This window comes from Hylaeus volcanicus, chromosome 6 (genome assembly GCF_026283585.1).
Source record: "Hylaeus volcanicus isolate JK05 chromosome 6, UHH_iyHylVolc1.0_haploid, whole genome shotgun sequence".
Lineage (NCBI taxonomy): Eukaryota > Metazoa > Arthropoda > Insecta > Hymenoptera > Colletidae > Hylaeus > Hylaeus volcanicus.
Genome location: NC_071981.1, coordinates 16,702,977 through 16,714,717, shown reverse-complemented (window position 1 = coordinate 16,714,717; position 11,741 = coordinate 16,702,977). Strand labels below are relative to the sequence as shown.

Below are 11,741 nucleotides of genomic sequence, written 5' to 3'. Positions count from 1 at the left end.
AATGTTTCAGGTTCACCAATTCTTGTTTGTAGAGTCTCGGATCGGTCGCACCGTATCATTTGAGATATTACTGGCAATTAACCAGCGTACGATATACCATACACTCATCGTTCTCGCTTATTTCGTAAAATTCAGTTCTAAAGCTTTACAAACCGGTCTTTTACGTTGCAATTCACGCGACGTGAACAGTTATTGAAAACTGCGAATGTTTTACGATCATATCGTTCGAACAAAAAAATGATTTGACAGCCAATCGCGAGGTAATACGCGAAATAACGGTACTTACGATTGGCAGACAACCTTTCTTTCGACACGCGTTCGTTTCCAATTTTGAGAATCAGAAACGTGACTTGCCAATGAAAAGAAACAAATTATGCGTATTTGCGGTGAGAATATTAGTGAAAATTATTTCGAGTTTCTATAATACTCGATTCGTCGTATTCGAACGACGCGTGATGGTCTTCGCAATGTCTCATTGGAGCACATTGGAGTAAACGAAATGAAACAGAATTGTCGATAGAACCATCGTCGCCCTTGGACGAGTCGAGCCTGGGAACGTTCTACCGTTAGTAGTGGGGGTAAAGAGGGGCTGGCTCTAACCGGCGGCGCCTGCAGTGACCGGCTGGTGTCTGTAAGCACCCGGGTGTCGAAAACGTGGATACGAGAAGTGAAAGCGGTGCTTTCCCTCGAAGAGGTCGACGCCGAGAGCATTGGTGGCCTCCCCATTGTCTCGTGGGTGTTAAAGAAAGATCATCCGCTTGGTCGCGCGCACCTCTATTTCGATTCGTCTGCCTCGTCTCTTCCTCCTCTCTGGTCTGTCTCTCTCCAAGCAACGGGGACAGATCGGTACGGTGTGACAGCGATCGACTGGCTACAACACTGCACGGACAACCCTTGCGCTTTTTTTCCCAAGGTTCACGCGGTTTTCCATGTCAACGACACGCGCGCTTCTGCCAAGGCCAGCGTGCTACGCCCTGCACAGAGCAGCCTCCGTCGTCGCCGTCAACCGACCGCTCCACGTAGTGCTCGTGCTCGTCGTTGACGGCCCGTTCTCTACGTCGTGCCGTCGGTGGTCAACTCTCGGTTCGTCGTTGTGGTCATCGTGGTTATCTGTTGGGTGGTCAAAGAAGGCCGGCGAGCATCCAAGTGCGTTCAGGGCTATTGCCAGGCCGAGGAGGAGACAGGGCAGCGTCGCTCACGCCAGCCTGAGATGAGCGACCATGGCTGCATACACTTGAATAATTTCAAAGCAGCCAAGGGTATCCAGCCGTACAAAGTGATACACTCCTATTTCGTGACCAGCACGTCGACCGAGGCACGCGTAAGAAAGGTGCGACTATCTTTTTCTTGCGTGATCCGTGGTCAAGGTTCTGTCTTTGTCTCTTCTCTCGCTTTCGCCTGTGCTCTCTTTCTCTCTCTATGTTGTACTCGACGTCGTACTATCCCTGTTTCTTGTTTTCCGTCTTGCCATTTGGTAGTCTCGTTACGGGGTCATGTTCGTCGGGTACACGATAAAAACAGTAATTTATAAGAATGAGAAATCGCGACACCAAGGACGTTCTCGCAGTCTCAGACGCCCGGAGATCATTTCTTTTCTTTGTCATTTTCTAGTCTCACTTGCGATCTTGAGTCACGGGGCATATCCTAATCAGAATGACAAACTGATCCGTAAACACCCGCATACTGTTTACAGTAGTGTGCTAACTTCTATGACCGCTTTGTTTTTTCTTTACGTGATTCATTCATGCTTTACGAGGATGGGGTTGTTAATTTGTTAATGAACCTGGATTTTCATTATGAGGTTCATTTTAAAAAAATTCTTTGTTTTGCTATTAGCATAACGGTCGGTTCTAATGGTCAGTCTTTATTTGCGTTGTTTGGGAATATTAAATAGTCCGTTGAATATTTCACAAACTCGATTATCGATCCATAATCTATTCTTGATTCTTTTCTACCTATTTTTGTGTTTCTTTCTCATTCCTTTAATTAACATTCTTTCATTTCCTAAGCTAGATTTAAGTTACTGTAACACGAACCTGTTCGACTCGAAAGCAATACTTTGATGTATATACAATGAATTACGCACATAATTGCAACAATCGTTGTATACAACACAGATAATGTCATTTAATTTTCAGTCCTCTTTTTATGGACGTCTCGTGTGTAAAAACGGATTTAAAAATGGCGGCCGTACATGATTACTCTGCCGGTACAATATTCTGATAGATTTTTTGCTCTCATTATGTTACGGTACTACAATCGATGAAAATTCGCAAACATTTATAATATAACGCAATTATGATTTACATTAAATAAACCTTCGTATCGTATTTTATACATATGTTGAGCAACACATGATACCTTTCCATAAGCATACTTTTATCTAATCTATATAACAGTTTACTTGTATGATAATACTTTTATCTTCTATAAGGAGTACAGTAAATAAATGGTTCCTATATTTTTCAGGCTGTAAGCTGCTTATGTCATACATGTAAAACTTACAAAGACCGCCTTCATTCTTGTCTTCACTGTATATTCTTTGGCTGCTATGTAAAAGGTCATATACAGGAACATGCGAAGACAAAAAAGCATTTTTTAGGTAATTACAAGTAGTCACCAGCATAACGTATTTGCAGAACGTATTTCTTAGATAAATTTCATGTTCCAGCCGTTGACCTTTGTTATGGAAATATTTTGTGCTTCCAATGCGGCGATTATGTATACGATAGAGAATTATTGACAGTTGCTAAAGCTCAGTGGAGCGAGTCCGCAAAATCACTGAGTTTTGGAGAATTTTATCGAGCATGGGAACCAACGCAAATAGAGGCAGATTTACTAAGGAAACATCCACGCAGAAGGCGTGTAGTCGAAAATTCTACCATAGGTAAGACTTACACCATATGTTACATGCAAATCAGGAATTTAAATATAAATTAAAAATTATACTTTATAATATTTTTAGGTCTAAGAGGACTTATAAATCTCGGAAGTACATGTTTCATGAACTGTATTGTACAAGCACTCATACACACGCCACTATTAAGAGATTATTTCCTTGCTGACCGTCACCACTGCCCACAACCCACTCGTTGCCTGGTGTGCGAAGTGTCTCATCTTTTTCAGGAATTTTATTCTGGCAGTAAAGCACCATTGACACTTCACAAGCTTCTTCATTTGATATGGACGCATGCCAGGCATTTAGCAGGTTATGAACAGCAGGATGCCCATGAATTCTTTATAGCTACACTTGACGTTTTGCATAGGCATTGCGAAGCAGCGCCGATTTTAGTAAAAGATAATCCACATCATTGTAATTGTATCATCGATCAAATCTTTACTGGCGGGCTTCAAAGCGATGTGGTTTGTCAGGCGTGCAAGTACGACACAAATCTATATCATAACGTAGTATGTACCGTAACGCGAACGAACCTATATTTACATAATAATTTTTAGCGGAGTATCGACCACGATAGACCCATTCTGGGATATATCGTTGGATTTGGGACCAGCTGCTAGTGCATCAGGTTCCGATAGTTCTGGTCCTCCAACCTCATTATTAGATTGTCTGGAAAGGTTTACGCGTGCAGAACACTTGGGTTCTAGCGCAAAAATAAAGTGCAGCAATTGCCAAACTTATCAAGAGAGCACCAAGCAATTGACGATGAAACAGCTCCCTATCGTGGCCAGTTTTCACTTGAAACGATTCGAGCACTCTAGCATTCAGGACAAGAAGATTTCCACGTTCATCTCGTTCCCAGAACAATTAGACATGACACCTTTCATGTCGCACAGACGAAACGGTAACAATAATAGTGCGATGATGGATGGACTACCAAAGAATGGAGAGGACATGGCATTCAGTGATAATAGATATTCATTGTTTGCGGTAATAAATCATGAAGGTTCTTTGGAAACTGGACACTACACTGCCTTTATACGGCAGCAAAGAGATCAATGGTTTAAATGCGACGATCATTTGATTACAAGAGCAAGATTAAAAGACGTCTTAACTAGCGAGGGGTGAGTCCGCGGCACTGGTTATAGTGCGCAGTTAGTATTATTACGAAGGATGCAGTGAAATAACGTTTCCTTTTCAGGTATCTTCTTTTTTATCATAAACAAATTTTGGAGTACGGTCGAAACAACAAGGTGTAAACGTTAGATCATGTAATTAATTTATTTATCACGACGAATCATGGGCGGTAGACTTAAGTTCTTTAGCATCTTAAGAGATATATAAAACAGATAATTTCGTATTGAAAACTGTCTCATAAATTTTATCCGACTTAAAGAAATTTGCTTATCGGTCGGACATGCATGATCTGTGCGACAGAAAATAGATATATAGAAAAACAATGAAATGAAGGCCTCAAAAAAGAAATTTCGAACTCCCGTCCGAAACGATATGGTTTAAAAAGTGGTACGGACGAAAATACTTTCGAAATTAGAAGAGTGAGTTAACGAATAACTATACTGTTACGCTTTGATCGTGCGAAAAGATAAAACTAGAAATTAATCACTGTTATAAATAGTCGAAATTGATTGGATGTCGCTCTGTTAGCATAGATGTTTGTCGTGATGTTCAAACTTTTTCCACCATTGTGTTTTACGTTCGACGAAATCTAGGCTAGCGCACATGGCGATTGATTTCCCCGTTCGTATCCTAAAGTATTGTAAGTGTAGTTGTAAGATTAGCTCAATTTTTTTAAACGACCGATCGCATTTTTGTATATCGCTGACTATTGTTATATTCCTGCCCTCACACTTGTATACACGAGGCACCAAGGATGGATCACATGACTCAGATTTTTACTCTTAACTTTTCTTTTGTTGGCTTAAGATTGTATTACAAGTAATGAATTAATATGTTAGATCTTGTGTACGCGTTCAATTAAAACATGTTCTTCGCGCGATTCATCGTGTCAGCCATCCTTTGGTGAATCAATTTTGTACAAACGAAGTAACCTATAACAAAAGCAAGAGGGGATAATGACATTATCTGAACAAGGCGAATTATGTCGCATGACTGTATAATAAAAAGAGTCACTGTTTGACAAATTTTTTGTCTGGTTGCCCGTTTTATTTTTATTTTTATTTTTAATGTAACAATTTAAAGGTTAACGATGTTCAAACGGACGAACGGAAGAAAGATACGTAGTTTCCTGTTAAAGAATCAAGCATATCGCTTTTGATAATTTTGCTTAATTTTCTGTACAGCGGATTCTACAAAGTGCCAAGCGTTCGATTGCACTTTTATTTCTTAACTGTGTGCCTACCATAGTTATTATCATAGTGCGCTATTTTTTAACAGAATATATATATTCTATATTGTGTTCATTGAGAAAATTTGCGTTCACGTTTCCCTTAAACACGTAGTTTCGTATAATCTTTCTCATATTAAATGATACCTGAAAGTGAATCGCAGCAGACGCCTAATACGAATAGTGTCTATCAATGTTTAACAAACCATTTTTCGTGTACGTCTTCGTACGTAACGAAAATAAACGATCCTATGTCAAATTGTTAAAATTCCACTAAGAGATTTCTAAATGTAACTAATTCTTAAAACAAAAAACAAATATGTAACCTACATAGGTTTAACAACGTACATACAAGAATATTGTACGAAGAAAGATAAGAAAAATAGATGTCGTAAGCATTGTCATCGTTCGACATATTTACTGATCGCATTGCAACTGCAATGGTGCGTCTATTCTCGTAATGTATTGTGACATGATCAATAAAACTACATCTGGAAATTAAATATTACACCTGCAGTTGTAACATTTTATATAAGGCTGAAGTAAAGGTATACAGAAATAAAGTTATATTTCATGGAAGAACCATCTTTTATTGACACTGTCCTAATGATCCTAAACACGTGGTACACCTATGTGCTTTATTAAAAGGAAATGTATAATGTTAATGTACGGTAGATAATCTTTTATCACACCTAATGCAATGATTGATATTTACTTTTCAAAATACATAAAATATCGTAAATTCTTTATCAAGTTATCCTCATTGATGATATTTTTAAGTAAATTTTTCGTATCAGCGTTCGAATTTAAATCATAGACCGTGTGTTGAAACCTAAATATAGAATTAATTCATAGTGTGAATAATTATAGTTTTAGTGTTGCAATAATAAAAAAAAATATTTATTGTAATTTTTCATATGTAAAGTGGCTGTAGCAATCTTTATACTGTATCCCCTTTAATTAACGTCGTAGTAATGGAGGAAAGATGGACGGCTTGACGTTTGGCTTGCACAGGTAAACGGCCGATTAATTGATGTAAATTTCCGAAAAACTGTTGTTCAAATGAATGTCACATCACAAAAAAAATGATATTTTCTTTGCAGACTAGTCCACTTAGATCTTAAGGGTGCTCCGCCACGAGTTTGTTACTTCGAGAAGGTCTGTTGCCCAAATAAACAACCACATTGTTTACACACACTGTATCTCTTATTTGACAGCAGCGTTATCGAATTATAATGACATGTCTTCTTTCCATTATTTGTGAGATAACATCAATATCTGGATTTTTATTTAATTGATATAGTCTCGTGATTTGTCTAAGAAGGACGTTTGTAGATTATGTTTTAGAACACTCGCGTAATAAGGCGTAATTTTTCTGTACCTAAACTTTCATGTATCTAATTTTCGGTGTACTTAATACTCTTGCGAGGTGATTCTTACACGTTTTATCATTTTTCAAATCCTTGGATATGATACTATATTGTTTACTTATAACCATGCATTCAAAAGTTGGATCAATGCAGTGTACAAAAATGTTGTGCTTAAGGGATTAAAACATAGAATGATATGTAATCGTTAAGTATACATAATTTATTGCAGTTGTTTCCTCTTCTGAGAACATGGGGTGCCACTGGTCTCCTCCTAGAATGGGAAGACACATTTCCATACAATCGAGAACTTTCTCATATAGGGAGCAATGGATTAAGCAAAGTGACCAGTGGATACACAGCTCAGGAGGCTAGACATATCTTACAGTTAGCAGGAGACTGTGGTTTAGCAATTGTTCCTTTGGTCCAAACATTCGGACATATGGAGGTACAGAAAACCAGAATGCAACTATAAATTGAAACAGTTTTAACTAACATTAGAACAATTACAGTTTGTATTAAAACATAATGAGTGGAAATCATTGAGAGAAGTAGAGCATTTTCCAAGCTCAATTTGTCCCTCTAATCCCAGGACATTGCCTTTGGTAAAGTCCTTGATACGGCAAATAGTTAGTTTTCATCCAGACATACAATATTTGCATATAGGTGCAGATGAAGTCTGGCATTTAGGTCTATGCTCTGTTTGTACAAAACGTGCTGCTTCTAGCAAGTATGGAAAGCAGTCTCTATACCTAGAACACATCTTGGCTATTGCACAATATGTACAAGAAACATATCCCTACTTAAAGATTATCATATGGGATGATATGTTAAGATCTATAGATTTACAAATATTGAATGGTATTTTGATCATTTACTTATACTATTCTAAGTCATATGTTGTTGCATAAATGTATTTCATATAATTTTCAGATCATTATATTGGAAAATATGTAGAACCTATGATTTGGCACTACAATCCTAGAGATAATTTTGCTATACCTCATGGTAAGGTTTCTATGAGGAATTGTAATAAATATTGATATCTAAATGTTAGAAAATGACATAGTATTAAAATTGTTCATTAGGACTATGGGATAAGTATACCGCAGTCTTTCCCCGTATTTGGGCGGCTACTGCATTTAAAGGTGCTACTGGATCTTCACAACATGTACCAGTTGTAAGGCATCATGTCAGTAATCATGAAAAATGGTTAGAAGAATTAAGTGTACATGTGACTAAAGTTCACGAATTTCGAGGAACAGCTTTTACTGGTTGGTCAAGGTAATTTTTATTGAAATTTGTATTTAATAAAATAGTTTTATCGACTTTTAATTTTAGGTATGACCATTACGCGACACTATGCGAATTATTACCTACGTCAATACCGTCACTAGCGTTATGCTTGAAAGTCTGGCTCCATGGTTATTCTGAACAAATACACAACCAAGTGGCCAAGAGTTTAGGGTATATAGATCATCCACTTCATATAACACCACAACCAAGACCAGCACCGATCCCCAGCAATTTACTCTTTCCTGGTTGGCAGGTTGCAGTGGGTGTAGAGTGGTTTTTAAATTTTAGAGCTAAATATCATAATATTACTGCTAGTGAACAGTAAGTATACATTTTAATATCCCTTTCGAATATTGTTTTCATTATTACATGTGTACTAATTGTTATAGAATATCAACATGGATGAATCCATGGCAAGTCACGAATAATTACACAAATCCGATGCAGTTAGAGAATTTAGTACCTGCTTTCACAGAGTATGTTCATTTATTTCTATGATTATTAAAATAAAAATCATATATCATTGAGAATGATCTTTGTAGGTTACTATTGGAATTATCTTCTTTGGAAGGATATTTGCGATTTCAAATGGAAAGTATTTTCTTTCCAACAATGATTGACGAATGGATAGGTACAAACATACAACCCATGAAAGGGAAACTTGTAGAATTGAAACAGACGGCAGAAAATCAAATTAAATTGAATAGTCGAGTTTAATGTTTTAATAAGTATTTTGCAGACTTTCTGCTTTAGATCTCAATGACCAACTTCAACAAAAGTAACGAATACAAAACGATAGGCTGATAAACAAAGTACGAAACAAATTTAGCGTATTGTACAATTTTATCTTATAAGTAGATGCAGTGAAAAGATCGATTTAAAAAAATAATGTTATATGATACGCACGGGATATAATTTTATAAAAGAAAGGAGGATTATTTTATTACTTAGCTTAAGAGTGAACGAATGAACTTATGACTATTTCCTAGTCACCTGATCTTTGTCATGTTGCGAGCTGTCCTGTGATACTGGCTATGAAAGGATCATTATAACGTAATTGAGCTCAATAATCACACTTCTTGACTATTGTGCTTATCGTATTTGCTTCTATCTACGTTAATCGTGCACATAGTATGTGCAAATATTTTTTGTACTCCTTTCACAAATACCTTTTCGAAAAATTTGAGAAAATCATACTAATTAGCTGTATAAAGATTTTACGCAATGTATTTCATGAAGTCTTTTTATTAGTCAATTTATGAAGTAATCTAATAATTGTTTTCAAAGAGTACTAGTCGAAGAACCGTATTGTACTATCTGTAAATGTAGTCAAAGATTAAAGTAGGTGAAACGTATCCGAAAATTGTAGTAATAAATAAATAGTAATACGATTTTCTTTCAAATTATTCCATTTCTGATGCATTTGTTTTCTACCCCCTTTTTTTTTAAATATAATTCATGGCCATCGCGTGATCTTCGTTATTGAACGAGAAACAAAACTAAGATACTGTTAAAAAGTAAACATTTCCGGAAAAATGTCTTTTTTAAATTTATTTCAAAGAATACTTTCTTCTAAACCAGTTGGATAAAGATCATGCAAAAAATTGGAGAACATAATGAACAAGAAGCTTTGAAGTTGGACGAATGCTTTAAGGAAACTCTAGCACGTACCAGACCTTACGTACTAGAGTTGACATCTGCAGAAAGTGCTCAATTATGCAAAGTTTGGCTTGATAAATTAAATGCTGCAACCTCACAACGCCGTCTCAGAAATGAATATCTCTTAGAATTATGTAGGCAATTGAAGATGGGTCGTATCGACGGAATTTTCAGCAGACCTCCACCTAGTGGATTTCTAATTCCATTGCCTAAGTCATATCATATGGTACCTATATTAGAATTTACAAACTCTATCGTGATATTAAATTAATTAATACGTAATACAGGTTTGTATTAGTTCATCTGTAAGCGATCTATCAGATTATGTTGCGAGACCTCTTCGTAGCTGTTTAAAACCAAGTGCAAAATGTATCCAGCACCAACGAAGTAGATCATTAATGAAGCACCGCATGATGGACGTCACGAGTACGAGCCAATGCTTGGACGCAACTAACGCTTCACCAACTGTTCGTTTTCGTAATCAGAATACAATAAGAAAAAGTCAAACAAAAATTTATGAGCAGCGTATCGATACACTGAGTACTCTTATTACAGAGCTGCAGACCCAAAATGAATATCTAAAGAATCGATTATTAGAACATCCGAAACATTGTAGTAATAATATGGATAATCGCTTGTGTGCAAGTATTAATCAATTAACTTCTGATGTCACTACTTTAAAAGCTAAGTTAGTATACCATTAAATATAATTTGAAAGAGGCAATGAAAGTGTAAACGATTAAAAATTGTTAAAGGCTGCTAGAGATGCAAAAGATACAAAATTCTCTGAAAGAAAACTATAAAGAAGTTGTACAAGACTATCACTGTACAGTTGTACAACAGTTTACTGCACTGAAACATGAATTAGAAGGGGCTCAATTAAAAAATGAGGCATTGGATAACAGTGTATCTGTAATTGCTGAAAAGCTGGAGGAAATCATCCATGGTAAGGTAAGAAGGAAAAGTTTTATTTGTAAAATGAGAAACATAAAAATTATTTTGAAGGATGAGCAACTTAAAGAAACAGAAAAACAATGGATGGACAAAGTCAAGGCAATATGTGAACAGTTTGATGTGTTTACAAAGGAAAAGTGTAAAGAGTTGTATATGAAACAGGAATTCCTTGAGAAGAAAGATTTGGAATTATCACGACAAGATGCAGGACGAAAAGAAGAAATTGAATTGTTGACGAACAAGATCCATGATTTAGAAATAAAACTGGAGAAGAAGATTGAAGATGTACGATTGTGTACATGTGTGCTTAATACCGCAATTACATTAAGCATGCTATTAAATATTGCTGTATCTCTTAGGAGGAGAAATTACAAAGAACGTTAGTAGAGCAGTACGCGATGATGAAAGAAGAACTTAACAAATGGAGAAAAGAAATAGATTACGAGACGCAAACACAAAATCAAAATCTCACGTCCAAGGTCTCTGCATTGAAGAAAGTCGTTTTAAAGCTTGAAAGGTCTAAAGAGAAACTTGAAAGCGATTATGAGAAAAGAATGACGCACGTCATCAAGGTAATCGTATAAAAATTCTAATCAGTACAATATTATATTGCTTAATATGTTATTTCATAGAACAAGGATTTGGAAATAAAAGCCTTACAATTACAATTACAAGAACAAAAAAATGAATTGAGTACATCTCTAAACACAATGAAACAAAGTGAGGTAGTCAGTATTGTTACACTGTTAGAAAAACAGTACAAAACATTGTTGGCAGAAACAGAAGCAACAACAAAAACTCAGACTCAGGAGCATCTTAGGGTACTGTGCCATATAAACTTTACTTTAAATGTAAGACTACAGTTAATATAAGATTATAATATTAAGAGATCATTTTTGAAAACTGTAGAAGATTGCTGAACTAGAAGACCAAGTACTTAGCATGAAGAAATTGTAACTCAAGTTAATAGAATAGTGAATCCTAGACTCTAAAACATAAATGTTATAAATGTATAAATTATCTTTTTATTAATAAACTGTATACTAACGAGATTTTACTTTCTTTAACTTCCTCGATAGATGAATTTAAATAATTCTTTTATCTACTAATTTAGTACAAAATGAATATAAACAAAATTACTTTTTAAAGTGAATACTACTGCCATCTAGTGACTACAACTGTGAATTTAAATTACCTGGTC

The 11,741-nt window shown here is 35.9% G+C and overlaps 3 protein-coding genes across 6 annotated transcripts; all 3 read left to right on the top strand.

Moving 5' to 3' along the window:
* LOC128878159 (ubiquitin carboxyl-terminal hydrolase 22) lies at window positions 1–5,772 on the top strand. Of its 2 annotated transcripts, XM_054126117.1 has the most exons (7): window positions 33–846; window positions 914–1,330; window positions 2,470–2,602; window positions 2,672–2,887; window positions 2,966–3,380; window positions 3,457–4,023; window positions 4,101–5,772. In XM_054126117.1, the coding sequence occupies exons 2-7, from the start codon at window positions 1,211–1,213 to the stop codon at window positions 4,156–4,158; spliced, it is 1,509 nt and encodes a 502-aa protein (XP_053982092.1). In that variant the 5' UTR covers window positions 33–846; window positions 914–1,210; the 3' UTR covers window positions 4,159–5,772. The 2 variants fall into 2 exon arrangements, with proteins under 2 accessions (XP_053982091.1, XP_053982092.1); XM_054126116.1 differs by having other exon boundaries at window positions 1–1,330.
* Window positions 5,773–5,983: 211 nt separating this feature from the next.
* On the top strand, window positions 5,984–9,299 carry LOC128878160 (hexosaminidase D-like). The gene is made up of 9 exons (XM_054126118.1): window positions 5,984–6,278; window positions 6,368–6,422; window positions 6,864–7,079; window positions 7,144–7,492; window positions 7,565–7,639; window positions 7,720–7,915; window positions 7,973–8,248; window positions 8,317–8,403; window positions 8,470–9,299. The coding sequence occupies exons 1-9, from the start codon at window positions 6,250–6,252 to the stop codon at window positions 8,642–8,644; spliced, it is 1,458 nt and encodes a 485-aa protein (XP_053982093.1). The 5' UTR covers window positions 5,984–6,249; the 3' UTR covers window positions 8,645–9,299.
* A 197-nt stretch (window positions 9,300–9,496) lies between these two features.
* Window positions 9,497–11,703, top strand: LOC128878158 (hyaluronan mediated motility receptor-like). Of its 3 annotated transcripts, none has more exons than XM_054126115.1 (6): window positions 9,497–9,812; window positions 9,874–10,063; window positions 10,142–10,274; window positions 10,342–10,825; window positions 10,900–11,112; window positions 11,173–11,703. In XM_054126115.1, exons 1-6 carry the CDS (start codon window positions 9,522–9,524, stop codon window positions 11,410–11,412), a joined length of 1,551 nt encoding a protein of 516 aa, XP_053982090.1. In that variant the 5' UTR covers window positions 9,497–9,521; the 3' UTR covers window positions 11,413–11,703. The 3 variants fall into 3 exon arrangements, with proteins under 3 accessions (XP_053982090.1, XP_053982088.1, XP_053982087.1); XM_054126113.1 differs by having other exon boundaries at window positions 9,874–10,274; window positions 11,173–11,361; window positions 11,450–11,703; XM_054126112.1 differs by having other exon boundaries at window positions 9,874–10,274.
* Window positions 11,704–11,741: the final 38 nt, after the last annotated feature.

Coding starts and splice junctions, on each gene's coding strand:
- LOC128878159 (XM_054126116.1), top strand. CDS start 1,211: ATGAGCGACCATGGCTGCATACACTTGAATAATTTCAAAGCAGCCAAG. Junction 1,331..2,469: donor CCGAGGCACGCGTAAGAAAG/GTGCGACTATCT, acceptor TATATTTTTCAG/GCTGTAAGCTGCTTATGTCA. Junction 2,888..2,965: donor AGTCGAAAATTCTACCATAG/GTAAGACTTACA, acceptor TAATATTTTTAG/GTCTAAGAGGACTTATAAAT.
- LOC128878160 (XM_054126118.1), top strand. CDS start 6,250: ATGGACGGCTTGACGTTTGGCTTGCACAG. Junction 6,279..6,367: donor TTGACGTTTGGCTTGCACAG/GTAAACGGCCGA, acceptor TTTTCTTTGCAG/ACTAGTCCACTTAGATCTTA. Junction 6,423..6,863: donor GAGTTTGTTACTTCGAGAAG/GTCTGTTGCCCA, acceptor AATTTATTGCAG/TTGTTTCCTCTTCTGAGAAC.
- LOC128878158 (XM_054126112.1), top strand. CDS start 9,522: ATGCAAAAAATTGGAGAACATAATGAACAAGAAGCTTTGAAGTTGGAC. Junction 9,813..9,873: donor TGCCTAAGTCATATCATATG/GTACCTATATTA, acceptor TACGTAATACAG/GTTTGTATTAGTTCATCTGT. Junction 10,826..10,899: donor TGGAGAAGAAGATTGAAGAT/GTACGATTGTGT, acceptor TGTATCTCTTAG/GAGGAGAAATTACAAAGAAC.